This window comes from Lagopus leucura, unplaced genomic scaffold (genome assembly GCF_019238085.1).
Source record: "Lagopus leucura isolate 7727_CA_CO unplaced genomic scaffold, USGS_WTPT01 Super-Scaffold_1, whole genome shotgun sequence".
Lineage (NCBI taxonomy): Eukaryota > Metazoa > Chordata > Aves > Galliformes > Phasianidae > Lagopus > Lagopus leucura.
In genome coordinates, this window is record NW_024962250.1 from 21,445,854 (window position 1) to 21,467,975 (window position 22,122).

The window sequence follows — 22,122 nt, forward strand, 5'->3', positions numbered from 1 at the left end:
CTGTAGATGTAGCCATGCTATGGAGAAGCTGTGATGGTAATGTACACATATGAGAAGTGAAGAAATAGGGTTACATCACTGTAGTGGAGATATCTGACCAAGATTCCCTTCATTGTGATAATGCTGAGATGGTTTTATGCTAACATATGCCCTTTGTCAGCAGCCATCTTTAACATGCTACTGTTTGTGTTTTGGAGATGTTCTCCAAAGGTATTGGACATTATAAGTTGTTTGATGTTGTTGCTGCTTTGTGCTTTTTTTTTTTTTCATTGTCAAACACTCACCAAGTGTTCTCAGTTCTGTCTGTCCTCAGACAAGGCATGACATCCTTCTTCACAGTTTAGGATTTGTAGGGCTGTATTAAAAATGCATATTACAAAATGATCTTGTCCTGAGAAAATGCGCTGACAACTGACAGTACCTTTAGATTTCACCAGTCAGAAACTACTGTAGTACCTCTGTTCCCTTTTCTCCACATCTTTCAGATGATCCCTTCTTAACTCCATCTTTCTTGATTGCAGGAGCTTGTAGTCCACTTTCTGAAGCGAGCTGCCAGCAATCTTCAGAAGTCCTTGAGGATGCTGCTTCCCAGCCGTCATTTAGGACTAAATGATCGTCGTCGTATCCTGGCTCACCAGTTGGGCGAGTTCATAATCTGTTATAACAAGGTGATGAATTAATTCTTCTTCTGGTAGCTTATTCTACTCAGCAGAGGGCTAAGGTATTTAGTTTACCTCAGAACCTTCAGGCTTTGTTACTTTTGTGCCACCACAGTGGATCTTGTTAATATATTCTATCAAAAACCAGAGCAGGATATCCAGTGCATCTAAACTCCTTCAGTTCTAACAGCACCATCTGCTGTGGTTATTGTAGGTCAGGAAATAGGCATGAGACACCCTTTGCTATATACCTACCAATTTATTAATGACTTCAAAAATTGAGGAACCCTCAGAAATGCCTTTTATTTAAATGTATATGCCGTGCATCTAATTTGCGTAAGAAATCATCACTAGCACAGTTCATTTGATTTCTGTTGTTTTCCTGTAATATATCTTTTGTTGGTTACTGTCATAGTCAAACAGAAGGTTATTTGAAGGGCTCTGTTCTGTAACTTACTCAGTCCTGTTTGCAGATGCACATCAAGTAATGGTAGTTTATTTATCCAAATTGTCAGATGGACAACAGCATTACTATGTAATATGTGCAGTCCTGTAATCATGTGCATAGAAAAAAAAAAAAACAGAATTTAACTGGTAGTTCACTTTTTCTTTGTTTTGTCTTTGATTTTAATGCTTTGTAAGGCCTCTTCCCATTTCTCCCTGTTTTCATTATGTTTCTATAGAGATAAATAATTTTTATATAGAACAGTATGTGAAATGTATTTTAGCATTCATTTGGTATACTGAGGGAATGCTAACCATCTATAGTATAGAACTCTACATGCCCAGTGACAGAAGTCCAAATGTAAATAATTTTCTCCTCTTTAGATTTAGAATGTACTGCTCTTAGCATAGTGATTTCTTGATAATTTTGTTTTGTAAATACAGCTTCCTTTCCCTTGTATTTCTTCCTAGCGTTTCTTCAGTATTGTAACAAGGGTAGTTTGAATTTTGCTTTCAGAGGTTGCTGTGCACACAGGCCTCCAAGCTCCTCCTTGTTAGTAGATGCTTACTTACAGTACCTTGTCAGAATTGACATCTGGTAACTTGATCTGTCAAAGCAAGGTTGGTGTTAAACAAATCTGTTCCAGGGAGTGTCGTGCATACCTAATGCTCAGTGAATTACTGTGCTAAGAGAACTGCAGTACACTCGGGTGGTTCTGTGGTGGCTGAAAAACACAGCTGCTTGGATATAATTTCCACTCAAATTGTATTCAAACATTAGGATTTTCCTCTCAAAAGTAAATTCACAAAAAAAAGCTGCGTAACTGAAAATAAATCAATATGTAAACATATTTTCCTAGTTAAAACAAAGTGTAAACAGATCACTAGAGGTTTTAGAGCATAGACACTTAAGCTTTTGTGAGACTGCCAGGCTACAAGGCTTTTGATGTCTAATTTCGACATACAGACTTCTTTCACTCGCTTGTAACTTCAGATTTAGCAGGGGGCTCTTACCAGTTATTATATATCTTCTGTAATTGCACAGAAGAAAAAAACACTGCCTCCAGCAAACTATATAACAGATCACATATTGTCATGACTTGTACTTACATAGTGAAGAGGAGAGGCATAGCCCAGAAAAGCTTTTTCTCCCTCTCTCTCGAATTATCTTTCACAAGATGTATCTGATCCTTTTGTCTTAGGAGAACTTGGAGTAGCAGTAGGAAATGGAGGTAAAGTCTGGTCGAATAAAGTTTATATGTTTATACTGGAATTTCAGTTTGTTTTGAATTAACACAAGTGTTTGTATCAGTACAAGTTCTAATGTCAATAACTTCCAGTGTAAAATATAATTCATAACTGATAGCTTTCTCACATTCTCACAAACAAAGGTTTATAATCTTTTATTACAGCATATTCTAGTGTGTAAGTATGTATTTGCCACAGGTTGTACTGTTCTACTTCTTTGCTTTTGCTATAGGAGATTATTTTTTGTATGTAGCTAAGACCTCAGCAATTTACTGCAGGATGAAATAATTTAACTCTAGAACTCTTAGTTTACAATACAGAATATGGATGTTCTCTGCAATGTTCTTCACTGAGTTTCTGCAATATAATTTTACATTCTGTTATTCTGCCTGAGTATCTCCTTATGGGACAGATGCTCAAATAAAAATTATTATGAAAAACTGTGACAGAAAAAGTAGAAGGGAGACCTAATATCTGCAAAGACCGATGTATTTCCCCTCCATACTGTCTCATGTCCTAGCAAAGGATATATTTGAAGCAGGGGCATGTGTTTTTTAAGCTTTCACATCGTTTCAGCAAGTCAATTCTAAAAAGCTATGTCAAGTAGATGAATGAGATTAGTGCACATTTAGTACACTATGTATATACTGTACATTAGTGTACATTTAAACTTGCTGTCCCTGGGGCTGCACACAGAACCAAATTATAAATGTATTTAACTTTGGAGTTGCTATTTTTTTCTTAGATCTCAAGGAAATACATTTTGTCTTCTCTGCAAGGCAGCTATGCCACAGAACAGAATAACTTCCTAGAGAGACTAATGCTGCTTATTCACAGGAAACAGAACAGATGATTCGGAAGCGATCAAAAAAGAAACAGGAAGAGGAAGAGGAGGGAGTGAATCCTGAAGGTTTTCAGAACTTTATTACCAGAGCAAGGTAGGAACAGATTTTATTCCATTTGGTAGATGATCTCTCAGCCCTGATGGGACTGTGGCTCTAATATACCTTTACTGACTATAGTGGCTGCTCCTCCTTATGGACAGAGAACTTTGATTTCTCTTTTCTCGCTCCCAACATGCAAATTCTTGTAGAGTCAGCATCTGGTGTGTAGAGAAGGACATACAGTAAATGTTTTGACAATTGAGTAGATCCTCAGGACAGCAGTGGTTGCTCTGATCTCAGTAAATTCCTACCTAATGCTGATGATCCTTGTGGTCTACTTTCCTGTAACGCTAAGAGTCCCTTGGAAGGAGAATGAAATTAGAGCTGCTTCTCAGATGGCCTTGAATTGCTGTGGTTGAACAACTGTCTGTCTCTCAAGTGTCTGCTCTTAGAAGCCAACTTACATGCTTTCTACTTGTCTTCGCGATCCCTCCAGGATGATACTGTCTGAGAAGAGGAAGGAAGGGAGTTAGACTGTCTTCACCCTAGCCTTTTGGGTTGCTAAGGCAGTTCAGTGCAAGCAGTTTCTTTAATGAGAGAAAATACAGCTTTTCCTGTGTATATTCAGAACTTGATCTGACTGATTTAGACGAGTCTGCTGGAAAATGTATTGTGAAAATAGATATATATTCTTCATGGCCTGTAGTACTGTGTGGAAAAACAATGGTATTATAGCCCCTCTGACTGTTGAGTGGTCTGAAATTGTTCAGTGACCCAGAATTACTTCCTTAAGCCTCTGATTCTTGAGCACAAAATTTGATTCCTTTGGCTTATTTTTGTTAGCCTGTGTGTTATATGCTTATATTGGCAGGGACTTCTGTTACTATCTGGACAGGTAGAGTTCATCTGCCTTTTTAATGCACTTCAGTTTTTTGTTATAAAGTTGACAATTACTGCTTCTATCATTTTTAGTATTTAAGTTATTACATTGCTTTTTCTTTTCCTCTGGAGAGCATTTTTTAGTAGCTGATCTGAAGTAAGTGATACGTAAGTCTTCTCGGGTAAATTCAGGAGTCACAATCTCAGAGGGCTGGAGCACCTCTCTTGCAAAGACAGGCTGAGGGAGCAAGGCTTGTTCAGTTTGGAAGAAGGCTCCTGAGATACCCCATTGCAGCCTTCCAGTACTTAAAATGAACTTAAAAACAGGAGGGAGATGGACTTTTTACACAGTCTGATAGTGACAGAACAAGAAAGAATAGTGTTTAAATAAAAGGGGAGATTTAGGTTACATGTCAGGAGGTGAGGCCCTGGAGCAGGTTGTCTGCAGAAGGTGTGAGTGTCCCATCCCTGGAGGCGTTCAAGGCCAGGTTGAATGTGGCCCTGGGCAACCTGTCTGGCTGGGGGCAGCTGTGCCCACGGCAGGGTGCTAGAATTCTAGATGGTCTTTGAAGTCCCTTTCAACCTGTGCCATTCTATGACTCTCTGATATTTATTCTGCGGAAAAAATTGGAGTCATTACCACAACAAATTTACAGGCTCAAAAAAGAAAAAGAAAAAAAAAAAAGAAAATCCCAACCAACTTGCTGCCTTTCAGATGAATATTGTTCTAGAAGAGAACAAGAGTTGAGATGTGACTGCCATCTATCATAGCAATCTACTCCTGTCACCAGAAATGCAGGTTACATAGGCCTGTGGTATGTTCTTGATTCTGGCATCTCTGGTCTCAAAAACGGCTGTTGCCTCCAAGGACATTTTCCTTTTTGCCAAAAATGCTAAAAGAGATGACTGGTTAGGGCTATAGAACTATATACTCTTCTAGTTTTCATGTTACTGGCTATCATGCCATTGTGGCCTGATGCAGAGTCTAGACTGAGGCTGGAGATTTTTGCTGACCATCTTCCCAAGTGAGAAAGAACAGTTTTTAGAGATAATTTTTCATCTTCCTAGGCAGCATTAGGTATGTTTGGGAACTCTGATAGCTGGCACTGCGTTGATCTATGCTTGAACCTTGTATCAGCAAACTGCAGCCATGAAAAGGGAACAGTTCTTCACTTTGAGCGTTTGTTCTACAGCACAGTGAGTGCAGCCGTGGAGATGATAGATAATAAATGTTTCTATGCAATTGAAATTGTCCCATTCACTCTAACTTCAATATTTACATGGGTGTATTGTGTTTAGTTATACACATGCTGCAACTATTGCTTGTAAACATCCTCATTGCAGCATAAAATTAAATACATGTGCTGGTAAATTCACTTAAATCTGAAGGCATCTCTCCACCAGAAATTCTTCACTCTTACATTTTCTCTTTACTTTATTCTTACTGCTTTTGGGGAGAAGTTAACCTTTGCAGCATGCTCTGAAGGCAACAGTGAATTGTTTTCCCACTGGGGCCAGTTTTTAGACATTGCTTTTACCAAAGCTCAGGCTACCTAAGATTAGTATAAGTTTGATGTGTAGAGGACACTTTGAAGGATTATAACTGCTGCTATGTGAACTGATATTCCTGTTATATTTTTTGAAGTATTACTGGCACTACTTAATTTTGTGTTCTGTGTACTCACTAATGCTGAGGCAACAGCAAAAGGAAAACATAGTGTGTGTATATATGTATTTTTCAAAGTTGCAGCTTGCACAACTAGGTAGTTGAATACTGGCTCGGGACCAACAGAGGCTTATGACACGGGTAGTTAAACTCTATTCTTGCCTAGAAAATAACAAAGAGAAACCTATGCAAGTTTGTGAGATTCACAAAAATATTGTGACTCTTCTGCTTGTTTGTCTTGTGGTTTTAGCTAATTAACAAGCTACTCCCTCTTTCCTTTTCCACTCCCCCCCCTTTGCACTGAAGTTAATAATGACTTTAAAACAGGGTGAGATGAATTCTCTCATGAACATGATAGCTGCTTGTCCTAAAGAGCACCTGAGAAAGATTCACCAGTTGAGCTAAAAATTGAATCATTCCTGTTGAGCTAATCTTCCTCAGCATGTTTGGAATTTTTGTTTGCTATTTATTTATTCTATGATTATTCCCGGGTCCCTTGAATTTTCTGCTGCATAAAAGAATGGCGTTTTAGCGAGAAACTGATTTAACCAAGGCATGTTCCTTTCCTTCCACTCTTACCTTGCAGTGCTATGCAAACAACTTGTGTGGCCTCACTCTTTGCCCACTTTCCTCTTCACCCTCTTTATTCCTTGATTGTTACATAAAGACAGAAAAGTTTAAAGTCTTCATTTAGGTCCTTTCTTCTCTCCTTATTGTAGTGAGAGAGACTTGGAGGAAGTGCTGACATTTTACACACAAAAAAGTAAGTCAGCAAGTGTCTTCCTAGGAACAAACTCCGGGACCACAAAACCCAGGAACACCAGTAACCAGTCAGAGAATCAGCCTCAGGGGGGTAAGTGTTGCAGGCAATTTTGAGATTATGTTGCCCAGACTAATCCAATTTCACTTGAGTCTGTAGAAAGAGAAAAGACCATCCAGAATGTTATTCAAATTTCTGGAGGTTGTGTTTCTTTTCTTTTTTTGTGAAGACTAGAGTTAGTGCACTCCTAACTTCTTTCAGTGATGTGGTATGGCATGGGACTAGCCTTTATAAAGAACTCTAGATATGATGACTTGTGACTAATATCAGAATGTGGAAATTTGAAGATACTGAAATTAGAAATGTGAAATCCTGTAATCAAAATAAGAAATGAGAGTAACCAAGACCAATTCAATTGTGCTACCTACAGTGATCATTGTGAAAGGAGGGTGGAGTCTTCACATTTGAGTCTAATTAAGTATTCCCTAGAAGAAAGTGCAATATCAGCTGTGCACTTCTAGTCGTCCTTGTTGCTGTATGTGACAGTACAATTATGATCAATATTGTTTCATGGTCTACAATATTAGCAGGAAGGTCCATTATAACAAGGTTTTAATTCTGCAGTCCTATTCCATCTTCTAACTCCTAATTCCTGATTGTTACAGACCACCCTGAGGTGATGAAAAAAATAAAAGGTGATCAACCCAAAGGTTCAGTTGCAGATCTGCCTGTAGAAGGAAGAGTAAGAGACTGTAAACCCAAAGAAGTGAAATCAACCTGTGAGTGAACTGACTTCATTCATCATCAAAATAAGAAATGAATGCGTATGCTGTTTTTAATAAATACAAATGTGGGTACAAACTGAAGTACTTGAATGCTCAGTTTTGGGAAACATTCTGTATCTTTTTCTTTTAAACCCAAGAGGTACTGTAGGGTGAGCAGTATGAGTGAGTTAGCTGCTCTTCTGTGGGGAAAAATCTAGATATGACAAGCTTTGAAAGAAGATGTTTATCACATAGAGCTGCCACTGTTTTTACTTATAGATGAAGTCACTTTGTCTTCAGTGAGTCTATGAACAGAGGTATCTCGAGTTTGTTGTTATTATCTGAAGGACCTCAAAAGCAGCTTCTCTAATGTAGTGTACTCACTGTCTTTTTGTAGATCCAGAAAGATCCACCTTCTCCTTAAATGCTGAAGTGAAATTACCTCGGTGCTGCCCTCCTAGTGCTGCTTCCTCTGCTTCTGGTGCCACGTTCCGGAGAAGTACCAGTTCCCAGTTACCATCTCAACCTGCAGCCTCTGGAAATCCACAGGTGCCTGGTCACTGTTCATTGCCGACTCCTCCAAGTGGTCTAAGGATAATTCATTCCTCATCTTCCCTACCTTTGTCCCAGAGCCAGAGCACAGCCACTGACTGCTCTTCTGTCTTCACAAACCCAGTGTCCAGTGAGGCTTCTAGCCTTGCAGGGTTACATCGTTGTTCTGGTAGCTACACCATTGGCCCACTCTCATCTTTTCAGAGAGCTGCTCAGATCTACAGCCAAAGACTGTCCCGATCAACCTCTGCAAAAGCAGGTGAGTGTTCTGTGTTGCATAAAGACTGGCTGGTGCAGTATAAAGATTCTGTAATCTGTGTTCTGGAATAGGTGGGAATTTTACATTTCTGGAATTGAGTCTTGTTCAAATAGTGCTAAATTTCTCATGGAGGAGTGTGTGAAGCACACACTTGTTCATAAAAAAAAAAAAGTCCTTTTACTGAGAAGATGAATGGGGAATTGAACTTGTTTTGAAAAGCTGGGAAATAAAGTATTGTGTATTTTTTTCCTGTTTGTATTACTATTTTTTGTTTATCTTTAGTGATTTCAGTGTAGTTTCAGTTAGCAGAAATCCTTCCTCAGTCTATGTGCAGTTAGTTCCTCATTTTTCTCTAAAGAGGAGTCTCTTAGTCAAACTTCAGAACTGTTGAATGCTTAAAGGTGTGTCAAGATCACAAAAAATGTAAGATCTAAGTGGATTCAGACACTTCTCCTTTACTGTTCTGGGATAGCACATAGTTAAGCAATTTAACATTAGATTGTTAGGATTTTGAAAGGTAGAAGAAACTAGAAATTTATGGACACAGACAGTAATCTGTTCAGAAAGTTTTGGGAACCATACGCAAGCTTACGGCCATGGTCCTGGTAACGTGTTTTTTCTTTGAAATGGTACTATATGTTTGCTTTGAGTTCTGCAACAGCACATTTTCACTAGGGTTGCTGTATTTATAGTGACAAACTTTCTAGCATTAAAATAAATCTGACTTCCCAATTCCATTGCTTATTTAAAGGAATCCATTTCTTTTGAAGGAAAATCATTATAGATTTAACATGTGCAACAGGTAGCCAAAATTCTCTGGCACTATGTGCTGTTAAATACATTATGTTGAAGAGAATGTGAGTTCAGCATTGATTAAAGCTCATCTAGAGAAAACCTACACAGAATAGAAGGCTGTTCTCCGTAGAACCCGCAGGAGGTGTTGTACCTGCTTTTGAATCTGTGTGAACAGCCGATTGAGGGAGTCAGACATACTATTAGACTGGATCCAGAGGAAGACCATAAAAATTATCAGAGCCAAAACAGCTTTTCTCTGAAGGGGGACTCTGAGGGTCGGGGTTGTTCAGCTTAAAGGTCTCTAAAGAGACCTCATAGTAGCCTTCCAGTACCTAATGGGAGCCTGCAAGAAAGATGGGGGTAAATTCTTTACCAGGATTTGTAAGATAAAATAAAGGGGAATGGTTTTAAAGGAAATAGGATAGATTTAGATTAAATATAAGGAAGAAATTCTTTACTGTGAAGGTGGTTAGGCACTGGAACAGGTTGCTCAGAGAGACTACGGATGTCCCTTCCCTGGAAGTGTTCAAGAATGAGACCTTGAACAACCTGATCTCTGGAAGGCATCTGCTATGATGGAGGTTGGAACTAGGTGATCTTTAAGGTCCCTTCCAACTCAAACCATTCTGTGATTCTGTGATACTGCTCACCAAGTATGACTGAAGTATGACTGAATATTTTGTTGATTTTTTTTTTTTTTTTTTTTTTGTAGGTATGCGCCACCGCAGTCCAAGTGGGCAGCGTGTGAGTTCTGCCATGATGAACAAAGGTACAGAAGATGCTCCTTCCCTGGGCAAATGTTACAGCCCCAGTATGGTAGCAGCAGAACTGCAGCAGCTGGCAGAAAAACAAGCAGCTTGTCAGTATTCCCCACCAAGCCACATCAGTCTCCTTACACAGCAGGTACGTAAGCAGTAGAATCTCTGTGACAGGCTTCTGTGTCAGCACTGAGCTGGGCCAAGTTGTGTTGGAAAAAGTAAATTTTAAAAACTTATTTCTGTCATATTGTTATTTTGAAGTGCTTACAGTGACCAGAATTTTGATTTTCTGTGAAATTACAAGAACATTCCTAAAATCCTTTTATAGAAGAAAGAGAAATTGAGCAGAGGATTAGAAAATTGTGAAATCCTAGAATCCTTAGAGTTGGGACATTTTAAGATCATCTAGTCCAACTCTCCTGCAATGAACATGCAGGGACATGACAGACAGATCAGGTTGTCCGGGGCCTGATCCAGCCTTGCCTTGAAAATCTCCAGGGATGGGGCATCAACCACATTTCTGGACAATCTGTCCCAGTGCCTCACCACCCTCACTGCATAAGACATTTTCTATATATCCAACCTAAATCTACCCTCTTCCATCTTGAAGCCATTTCCCCTTATTCTGTCACCACAGACCCTGCTAAAGAGTCTGTCCCTTTCTTTCCTGTAGGTCCCTTTTAGACACTGAAAGGCTGCCCTCAGGTCACCTTGGAGACTTCTCCTTGCTTAAGTCCCAGTTCTCTTAGCCTGTCTTCACAGGAGATGTGTTCCATCCCTTGGATCGTTTTTGTGACGCTCCTCTGGATGTGCTCCAACATGTTTATGTCTCTCGTGCACTGAGGACTCCACATCTTGATGCAGTACTCTAGGTGAGGCCTCACCAGTGCAGAGCAGAGTGCCAGGATCTCCTCCCTCATCCTGCTGGCCACGCTTCTTTTGATGCAGCCTAGGATATGGTTGGCTTTCTGGGCTGTGAGGGTACATCGCTGGCTCATGTCCCGCTTCCCATGCACCAGTACCCGCAGGTCTTTTCTGAAAGGGCTGTACTCAATCTTTTCATCCCCCAGATTGTATTGCTAGTGGTTAATGGCAAGATTAGGACTATTGGTTGAGGGATGTGGTGGAGGGTAGTGAAAGAGAGTGACTATTGAAAATATTACTACTACTGCGGGTTGCTTATTTTCCAAAGGCAAGAACTTCTACATGCTTGTTCAGTGCCTTTGACTGTCTGTGTTGTACCCAGCTGTGTCTTGGGGGTGGGTGTACTCTAATACAATACCTTCTTCCAAGAGCAGCTGGCAAGGTTGTTTTCCATTCCACTTCTTGTGAGAATTGCTTCTACTATCCAAGCTTTCTAGTGTACTTCTATATCCTGCTGTCTGTAGTAAATTTTATTTATTAAGTCAATTGGCTGCTGAAATGACTATGTTCAAGGGAATTTTTTAAGTGTAAGTAGCTGAAGAGCCTTGAACAAGGAAGTTTAACATACCTCTTTAGAAAACAAGACTGTCTGTGGTTATATCAGTTGGCTTGTCAGTCCTCTTTAGTCACTTCTGAAACACCAAGTGGGAACTTCATAATGATCCTCATAAAGTAAACAAGGCTTTATAAGATGGGAGGTGGAAGATAATGTCCTACTAATGTGGTTTCATAGTTACCTGGTATGAACTTCATCTTCAGTTCTCACAATATGCAGTTTTCCATTTTATTGGTTTGTGTTTCTGAAAAATAGTTTATATAATATCATCAAAAATTATCAGTGCATAATCATGCTTACAATGAGGAGAAGCTAAGGCGTGCCTCCACGGTGGTATACAGTAGAAATATTGATCTAAAACCATTAAGAATTTGTAGTTAATCCACTTCATCTTTACATGGTGACTTACTGTATGGTTTCCAGAATGTGGGGGAGATAAAGGAAGAGTATTCCATCTTGGACTAGAAAATAAGGAGTTCCTGGGGTAACTTTTGTAATTGTATTTAATGAAAAATGCTTTTAGGACACACTCAAGTATGATGAGCTCAAGTTATAGAATCACAGAATCACCAAGGCTGGAAAGGACCTCCAGGATCATCCACCTATCACCAATATTTCCATGTCAGTACAACATCTAAATGCTTCTTGAACACCTCCAGGATCTTCTCTCACTTGGAGAAGAAGCATTTCCTGACGTTCAATCTGAATCTCCCCAGGCACAACTTCAGGCCATTCCTTCTAGTCCTAGTACTGGTTACATGGGAGAAGAGGCTGACCCTCACCTCACCACAACCTCCCTTCAGGGTGTTGTAGAGAGGATAAGGTCTCCCCTGAGACTCTAAACAATCCCAGAGTAAACAATTCCAGCTCCCTCAGCTGCTCAGGGCCCCTCACCAGCTTCATTGCCCTTCCCCAGGGATTCACTCCAGGACCTTGATGTCTTTTTTTGTAGTGAGGGGTCCAAAACTGAACACAATACTCAAGGTATTGATTGCCAGGGGGAGATGTGCTGGGATGCCACTGGAATCAGATTTTCTTAATTCTGCCATTGTACATTACTAGCATAATGGAGATATAGTCTAGCTCTCTGGAAATAAGTCTTGGATAATAGGAGTATTGGAGAGATCAAATAATTTCTTTTGTACACATTTCCACTGTAGTAGGTACAGAGGAGCTGCATTTTGTTTCCAGGTAATGAAGTGAAATTACTATCAGAAAAAAAGATAGACAAAAAATATTTAGTGAGACTTCTATGGCTGGATGAGTATACCTTTAAGAAATTAAAAGAAATGCAACATGTATAATGACAAAATTTCTATGGAAAGGTTGAGTTGGTGTTGAAGTGGATACGAAGGACAGAAATGTAACAAATGTGCTTATTGGTAATAAAGGCTGTACGTGTTTCTGTGTAAATTAAAGCAGCACATCCAGCTCCAGAACCAGTTGGCCATGCATTCAAATAAATAAAAATGAAGATAGTTTGTTTAGGGAGGAAATAGAAATGCAGGAGTTACAGAAGGCAGTTGGATAACAAGGTAAATAATGATGATTTTATTTGTGTTTCTCATCATAAGATAAGAGGGATATTCAGTTTAGTACAAAGACACCAGAGTAAAGACTGATAAATGGGAATAGTTACTATAACACACCATATGCTTATCTTCTGAGACTTCCTGAAACAAGATGCCATAAAGGTCAAATGCTGAACAGGATTCAGAGCTATATTGTAGATTTATGTGGACAATATGATCTGGAATATTTACTTTAGAATAATGGATGCTTTTCAGATGACAAATTGCTAGGTTTTAACATACAGAAGTAATGAGTTTTCCTTATCAAGTAGATGTTTCAGCTAACTGAAATGGAAATTAAAGTGTCTTCTATCCTCTGAAATGTGTCAAGCAGGATAGCAATTTTGCTGGGCCGTTGCTCTGAATGAGCTTTCTTCTTTAATGTGATGAGGAATGTGTGCTGTGCTTCTGTAACCATATTTATGACCTTTTCCTTACCACGTTGTTTTACAATAATCATACTAAGTATTTCCTTCATGATAGCAGGATATCTGAGACACTTGTGAGGAAATCATTATCTGAAATCAGGGATTTCCCTGATTATGCATTGCAGATGATGGATAATTATTTTTACAAGATGCTGATGTCTTTGTCAGTATGTGCTGTGTAGTGGTTCAACTGTAACACTGTCTGTGTGTCTGTTTTTCATATTGTCCTGAAAATTTGCTTGTTTGATTTGCCTAGTGCCAAACATGAGCTAGGTTTATTCCTATTGGAATAGTGTTGGAGAATAACAGCAGGTACATTGATGGTGAATTTGGGAAATTAAACCCTTTCTATTGTACTAGGGGCTAAATTGCTTTTGTTATCTTCTTTTCTAATGTAAGATTTTTACTGGCTTCTACACTACTTCAGGAGAGATGAAGTAAGATTTTTTTGTCCGTACCTATTACAGAAACACCAAGGTTGGAAAAGACCTACAAGATCATCCAGTCCAGCCATCCACCCACCTATCACCAGTCACCAATCGCCAATAGTGATATTAGTGATTAGCCTTCCCTGATGGATGGATAGATGGATGAAGGCTGTGGCCAAAATAATCTAGACTTATTTTTCTTCTGCTGTGTTCCCTACCAGGCATGAATTCTATAGCCTGTTCTTAAGGTGTGTTTAGCATAAAATATTTCCATGTGCTTGCACTGCAGGACCTTCTGGGGGAGAAAGTTAAAATGCACAGCATGTGCATAGATCCAGAGCCAGGTGACTGGATCCTGGGTATTTATATGCTTTCCTTTGTGAATAGCAAGCTACTTCTCTCTGAAATATGCTGCAAGGTAAAAAGAAGACTTTATCCTGTAGTGCTGGATCTGTGTGAGGTCCCTATCACAGACTGGTGGCAAGGGCTGTGGTTGATATCTACCAGGCTGTAGTACTTTGTAGTTATTAATGCTCATGTACAAAAAAATGCGTTGAATTGGCCAACTTTACCAGAAGGAGGGAGAGAAGGAAGGGAAGCCTTGTGGGAGCTCTGCCCTTCTCTGTGAGGGAGGGTGTGAGATTTCAGGATTCAGCTATCATTAGGAATAGCTCCAATACTTCTAGCCAGAGAGTTCAATCTTAGGGATAACATCAGACCACCCAGGCAAGGGCCAGACCGAGCTGTCTCCATCTCAGTTATGCAAGCAGTCAGTGCCCAAGATCCAGCAGCCAGCATTCCTGCAAACAGCTGACAGGTCTATTGGAGGATGGAGTGCTCTCCTCATTCTATATTTTTCATTTGGACAGAAAACTGAAACTGGGAAGAAAAAGAGGAGTTTACTAAATGTTAGGACAGCGGAGAGGAAGTGAGGAATAAATGGAATAGGCAACTTACAGTGCCTCAGAGTGACTTTGTGGAAATCTTTTGCCAAAGAATCTCAAAATAAAGAGCTTCAGCTAAACATTTACTGCAAAACTTACCCATCTCATCTACACAGTTTGAGACCCTTGTCTGCATTATCTTGGCCACAGAACGAACTGCCTGTGAGGCAAAATGCTGTACAGGTCCCAGTGGTCATCAGCTCCTCTGGTCCTGGACCTGAGCAGTGCAATGTGGTGGCTACAAAAAAGACCACAAATGTTTTCAAAACGGTAGGGATGTTTTCCTCACTGAATGCTTTTGTTGTGGTGGTGATTGTTTTTGTTTTTTTCTCCACTCTCAGTGTTAGTCCCTTGATTTGACTCAGCTTACTTTATCTGAGTCTTAATCTGACTTATTTTCCTTATGTAACCATTTAGTTGACTTTTACCCTTCTTCTGAGAGAGTGAGGAGGAGACATAGAGGAAGACAGAGGAAGAAGACATCTCAGTCTATAACCAGGAAGAGGAGCAAGAGCCCAAGAGATGAAGCCTGAGGTCCTTTTTTTTTTTCTTTCTTCACAAAGCTGTTTGTTCTGCTGCAGGGCCCCATCTTTTTCTCATTCTCAAGCTGTTAACACAAGAATTGACATGACTTCTAATGCTGCTAGCTTGTAGATTCAGCAGTAACACAAATGATATCAGCAGAGGCTGTAGGAAGCAAAAATGTTAGTGTGGCTTCTGCAGTGCCAGAATTGGACCCTTCTGCTCTGAGTTGCTGAAGAGAATAGGAACAGAGGCTTTTGTTACAGTGCAGCAATGTTTGCAGATCTACAGAGTCACTAAATGGGTCAGGCTGAGCAGCTAGTGCTTCTGTTATGGGAAGGATTACACCTTGATGAGCAAATATGCATTATCCAAATCACTACTGCTGGGAAGTTTGGAGCCTGTGTCTAAATGAAAGCCTGACTTTCTCAGGAGGAGGAAGAGGGGAGTTCAGCAATCCACAGCAGCAGTATGAACATAGGAGTTTTTTTCATTGTTAAATGGATGCATACGCTGGAGACTCTACAAAGGAATTTGCAAGTTTGTCAGGTTTCCCAGGAATGTCTCTGGCAGGTCTTTGTCTGGAACATTTTCTGGAGACTGGAAGGCTTCTGCTCTGTATGCATATGTATATCCTGTAAGCTGGTAGGCTCAGCAAGCAGAGAAGGAATGTCACAGGCCTTTGGCCAGATCAGCTTTGGTACACGCACAGATTTCACACTTTGCAGCCTTTTAGCCCCAATTCTTCCCCTCTGACTGGTTGCCCCTACAACTTCAAATCTGAGTATAAAATGAAGCTATTTTAGTGAATGGGGTGTGGTCAGCAAGCTGACCTGGGTCACAAGAAGGCAGCCCTACAAAAACATCAGTACTGTGTGATTTCTCCAAAGAATTTGTAGTAGGTGTATTTTATGTCAACTGCTCAGACAGTGAAAGTATCTGTGTTTGAGATTGGTTTGGAGTTTCTGTTGACATTTCAGAAAAGAATCAACTTCCCATATTGAAATTTTCTGTTGGATTTCAGCCTCTCAGTACCTTAAGGAAGATGGGCTGCAATACGGATGGACAATTTCCAGTAGTACTGGAAGACCTGGGTGCTGTGCTAGAAGTCATACGGGCCTGGGCTAGATCACAGATGTACATGGGATATCTGTGGTGAAGCCAAGAAAATGTAACGTGAAAAGTGGGTAGGGGACAGATTAATAAAGAATATTCATATTATTATAGTGTATGTCAGCCATCTCTGAAGCTGAACAAACAAATTGAAATAGTGCAACAAAGATCTATGTTTTTTAATATGGTATGTTCTTAACTCCTACCTCTATTCCTGGGATGTGAATATTTCACTGATCCCAAAAGCTTTGGGGGAATGTATGCCTAAGGAATGGTTGGCAGGTGAGAATGCAGTGACTAGGCAAGCCAGGTAGTGAAAGAAGAAATAGTTGTTTTACGAACTATTTGGGTATAAAGATTGCATTGATGGATGAACAGTAAAAAGTAATAAAATAGGAAATTAGGGATTGACTCAGGTGGAAGGTGGGTCTTGAAGTCAAACTAAGCATACAGGGTAAGGTAGATCAAGAGACCAAGGAGAAGATCTCACAAACTATTAGACATTTTGCACATTTTTTAGTTTTCTAATGGCATGCTTTCTTCTTTGAGCTTATTATGTGGTGTTGTCTTATTCTGTCTGAGGCACCAAAACTTAAAGATTCTGGTCTGTTCGTAACTCCAATGTTCTTCTAACTTACATATGTCTTAACCTCAATCCATGTCCCATCTTTCTTTAAAAGAATGGACTTTTTTCAATGAACTGTTAAAATAATCAAACTTGAAACTTTTTGGTAGTGTATATTTTGCTCCAAATTCGGGGCTGTTAGGTTTCTTCCAGTTTCAGATTATAAACTCTTCATCCTATTGAAGGCTTTTCTGGAAGAAACTATAAAGTCTATGATGACTGCATCCTTTTGCCTTTCTCTTAGTCTTGATCTTCAAACTGTCTTGACCTCTAGGATTCCTTTTCCTCCTCACCAGTCAGAATGACCCAAATAGAAGCCTGAGATGTGTGAAATAGAGAAGATGTGAATGTGGCTCCAAATAGAAGAAACGGCCTCGTAGTCTGTAGATCTTTTGTCCTCAGCACATCGTTTATAGGCAACAGGATATGACTGACCTCTGGCAGAAAAATACTACAACAGTCAACTGGGGAGAGTGAAGTAGGCATCTTTGTGCTGTGTTGTTTGCTCACTGCTGTAAGACAGTGATAGTGAAACTCAGGATCCGCTGTTCAGGCTGTTCATAGTGAATATTTAAGTTACTTTACCATACTGCCAGAAGAGGCATAGCAACAACTTCAAGCAGTGATGTGTCCGCTGGTTGAGTCTTGCAAACTGATAAGAAAAACACCTGATCTTTTGGGACTCTTCACCTGAATCCTTGAAGGCTGATCCGTAGCACTGAGTTGTTTGCTGATTTATTATTACTATTGTTAACATTTGCTACTTTGAAAAAAGTAGAATATCTGCTTCTTTGGCCTATTTGAAACAAGATCAAGGTGAATTTCATTTAAGGAAAGATTAAGTACTCTAATGTGATAGAGAGAAGCTACTGAAAAAATAGTGTAATGTAGATCAAGAATGTGAAAGTTCCTCTTTAGACTCTTGCTTGTGATTTCTAAAAGGTTATTTATCCACAAAATGCTGGTTTTCATTCTTCCTTTTTTTTTATTTGAGATATCATTTCATGGCACATGTGGGACAGCCAGGAGATCTGGCCCAGCTGTCTCTACCTAGACTTTAGCAAAGCCTGTGACATTGTCACCCACAGTATTCTCCTGGGGATGCTGGCAGCCCGTGGCCTGGACAGGTACATTCTTTGCTGGGTAAAGAACTGGCTGGGGAGCCAGGACAAGAGTTTGGTGGTGAGTGGAATTAAATCCACCTAGTGACCAGTCATGACTGGTGTACTTCAGGGGTTGATATTGGGACCCATCCTGCTTAATATCTTTACTGATGATCTGGATGAGGGCACTGAGTGCACCCTCAGTAAGTCTGCAGATGACACAAAGTTGGGAGGAAGTGTCAATCTGCCTGAGTGTAGGAAGGTCCTACAGAGGGGTCTGGACAGGCTGGGTCACTGGGCTGAGACCAATGGGATGAGATTCAACAAGAATAAGTGGCAGGTCCTGCACTTTGGTCACAACAACCCCATGCAGTGCTGCAGGCTTGGAGCAGAGTGGCTGGAAGGTTGTGCAGAAGAAAAGGACCTGGTGATTGGTCAGTGCTTGGTTGAACATGAGCCAGCAGTGTGCCCAGGTGGCCAAGAAGGCCAGTGGCATCATGGCTTGTATCAGAAATAGTGCAGTCAGCAGGAGCAGGGAGGTGATCATCCCCCTGCACTCAGTGCTGGTGAGGCCACAGCTTGAGTACTGTGTTCAGTTTTGGGGCCCCTTACTACAAGAAGAACATCAAGGCCCTGGAGTGTGTTTAGAGAAGGGCAGCAGAGCTGGTGAGGGGACAGAAGCACAAGTCTTACAAGGAGTGGTTGAAGAAACTGGAATTGTTTAGTCTGGAGAAGGGGAAGCTCAGGGGAGACCTGGTTGCCCTCTGCAACTCCCTGAAGGGAGGATGTGGTGAGTTGAAGGTCAGCTTTTTCTCCCAGGTAACAGCAATTGGACAAGAGGGAATGGCCTCAAGTTGTACCAGGGGAGGTTCTGGTTGGATGTTAAGAAAAGTTTCCTCTCTGAAAGAGTGGTCAGGTGCTCGAATGGGCTGCCCAAGGAGCTGATAGAGTCAGTGTCCCTGGAGGTGTTCAGGAAATGTTTAGATGTCATACTGAGGGACACAGTTTAGAGGGTAACATAGGTAGTAGATGACTGTTAGACTAGATGATCTGAGAGGTCTTTTCCAACCTTTATAACTTTCTATATAATTTCCCCTTTCAATTATAAAGAAGATAAAGAATTAAATTAGGGTTACAGAATGATACCCAAAAGTACTGGATACAAGAGTTGAAACTTTTGTTTTTGTTAAATTTATTCAGAAAAATATTTGTGTGAATTAAGCAAGACCATGGACATCTGGTTCTTTTAAGCTTATGTATCTCTACTGTCAAGAAGGCAAGTGTATTGCTCACTTTCAAACTTATTATTAAAAACAAACAAAAAATGCTTTCTTCTTGTACATCCATGTAAGTTAACGTCTTTTCCTTTTGAACCACATTAGTCCTTACTTTTATTAGATTTTTTTTTTTCCTGCTACTCCTATTTTTGAAGCTATAAGCTATTCTTTTTGGAGCTTTCAGTATCTGCTTTTGTCCAGGTACCATACAATATCTTCTTTTAAGCCAAAGAATTTATTTGTTGCTAAGTATTTGCCTCTGTATGAAGGATACTGTTGTGTCAGGTGTACTGGAGGGTTAATAACTGGAGAATGAAACCACTGCTGTGCACAGATGTGTTGGGGTTCCCTCAGCAACCCACCGAAGGAGCGTCCTGGCAAGCTAATTACAGCAGCTGAAATGTCTCAGCACATGGCACAGTAATAAGAAGTAACACCCATCTGGGTGGGCTGGCAGCAGCCAGACCTTACTATCTCGCTGGTGTTCTCTCCCTCATTCTGAATCCCTTGCCTGTCTTTAATCCTGCTGTATTTTAAACACCTGTCTCTCTGGAATGTGTGAAACATCCCTTTTACCTACACGAAACTATTTGCTCACCTGCTTTGCTTAGAAAGACAGCTTTCAAAAAAATAGTGGTTATAATATTAGAGAGGAAAGCATATCACATTAATAGAGCAGGGATGAGCTGATAATTCATCAGATTCGATGTGTCTTGGTATCAGAATGCTGGCGAGAAAAGGCTGGTTAAAGTCATTGTAGTTTTACATGTCTTTATGAGCAAAGTTGTGACTGCTGTTACTGACAAGCTAAGAATTGTATATATACTATTTGTTTCATGTACAATGTTGGCCTCTGTCTTCCTCATTTACTATTCGTGGTTGCTTTTTTTTTGTTCAGATCATAAAAACTTGGTGGCCACAAACTGTCATTGTTGTGTATTTGTATGGTGTCTGGCACTATAAGACCTAGTACTGATTTGATATTTTCTATTGTTGCAATGAAAAGGCTTTAAATAATTAAGTCTACAGAAGGCTTAAATTTAAAGGCAAAGCAGAGGGGCCAAAGTGACTTCTAATGCTCTTTTCCATATGAAGTGCGTAGCGCTGCTCATTTCTAAGCTTGCCCAGTGTGTTCTACTGTAAGACCTGGAAACTGTGACTTAATGGATGAGAAGAATTATGCACAGGCTGAAGGAAGAGTGGGATAGGATGTAACTGGGAAAGAATATGGCGGAAGGAGGATCCTTTTGGAGAACTGGGCAGAAGAACAGTGTGTAATTGCAATAAATTAATTCTGTCCAGAACTTGAAGTGTTTTCTGAATTCAGGAAGTGGCTAAATGCCTTATAGTACTAAATTATTGAGAGGGTGACATCATCTTGTGTTGCCAATTACCGTGTTAGTTTATGTTCTAGAGTTCAATCAGAGCAAATGGATTGTGCAGTTCTGCATAAGACTTGTAGGTGTGAGTGCAGCATCACGCAACGCAGCTTGTATATACTTGTTTTAATTAGAGTAATTCCATGCAAATACTGGTAAAAGAGCATTGTTAGGGTAGCAAAGCTGGGAATTTGCAAGCTATGCTTATACATTTATAAGAAGTTAAGTTACAATTAGATAACTTACCTTTGAGATCTGGAGCAGATGCAGGGCTAGATTTTCAGTTCTTTCCAGTTGTCCTGTGTGCCATTGGTTACACACCTTTCAGCTGCCCCAGAAATGAGCAGGGTAATACAAACAAGTAGCCTTTTCCATATGACCTTAATCTTAGCGTACAGTTGTTCTGTACTTCTAAAAAAGCAATATGTGATCACATTGTTAAAGACCGTCAGCCTTTATAGTGTTTTCAACATTCATAAAATGTTTTAAGGTGCATTATTAAACTTCTGCAATAGTTGCCTTTACTGTATGAACTTAGGCTCTCTTCTGCAGACCAGCAGGCTGTGTATGCTCACAGTTTGATCCCTTCAGAAGACATGTGAAGAATGTTTAGAGAAAGAAACAATGAAATATGTTTTAGATGCTTAAAACAAATTCATGATTACTTTAGAACTTGATAAAACAATCTTATACCAAATCTGATTTTAGGCTATCGTTGACTATTTTATATAGCTACTTGTGTGAACAATTTGAAGGTGGTGTGGGTAGAAATGTTCATTTGTGTGTGATAGAGTTAGACACTGAGTTTTAAATCAGATGTGCATATGTTGATGCGTTGTGCATTTACTGTGGAGTAGGGTATGGAGAGGGCAGAGTGCATATGGCTTATTCAGTGACATAACTTGTGATGACTGGACAGAGTTCAGAAAGTGCAATATAAGCACCTGTCTTTTGCAGAGTTAATTTTTTAATATAGAATTTTTTTTTAACTGTGTCCTTGTTATCAGTTCTATAGCAGGATATGTTTTCCTGCTTTAGGATTTTTGCCTGATTCTTGTCTTTTTCCTCCTCTGTGCTTTTACTTACTGGATAGAGTATGTATTAAGGTATGCTTAGTGCCATCTTTTGTTCGTTTCTTGGTTTTTAATGGTTTCTGATGTCTTTGTCATTGCCTCCGCAGTTAACAAGCTTGAACTTAGCAAGTGGAGCTGTAGGCAAGGGGAATGCAGCTGTGCCCCCAGGCTACCGATCAGTGCTCAACAGAAAAGGGCCATTGTGGGCTGTTCAGTCAGACACTCTTACAGATGACAGAAGATGTATCTCTTCAGCAGTCAGGTAAGTTAAAACTGATGCTCCATGTTTTTGAAGGAGAGTGCGTGGTACTCAGAAGCTCATCCGTAATTTTTTTGATCTCTTGCTCAGAAGGTTTGGCCTAAGGACAAATACTTTTTCTCTTCAGGACTACGGTAGGAATTAGGCTGATGAAAACTAACCTGTGTTCCTAGTACCAGCAGTTTCGTGGTGGAATGAGTAAACAGATGAACACATGGAAAGGGAGGGAAAAGGAAAATGTCAGTTTCTTTT

General features: G+C 40.0%; 1 protein-coding gene across 2 annotated transcripts in view; it reads left to right on the forward strand.

The window, feature by feature from the left end:
* The window catches only part of TTLL5 (tubulin tyrosine ligase like 5), a 128,704-nt gene that overhangs the window by 45,985 nt on the left and 60,597 nt on the right, over window positions 1-22,122 (forward strand). For both annotated transcript variants that reach the window (XM_042867644.1, XM_042867652.1), the window contains exons 24-30: window positions 522-668; window positions 3,189-3,289; window positions 6,500-6,633; window positions 7,206-7,319; window positions 7,702-8,115; window positions 9,623-9,813; window positions 21,719-21,873. In XM_042867644.1, the coding sequence (XP_042723578.1) occupies window positions 522-668; window positions 3,189-3,289; window positions 6,500-6,633; window positions 7,206-7,319; window positions 7,702-8,115; window positions 9,623-9,813; window positions 21,719-21,873 (1,256 nt within the window). The remainder of the gene's footprint in view (window positions 1-521; window positions 669-3,188; window positions 3,290-6,499; window positions 6,634-7,205; window positions 7,320-7,701; window positions 8,116-9,622; window positions 9,814-21,718; window positions 21,874-22,122) is intronic.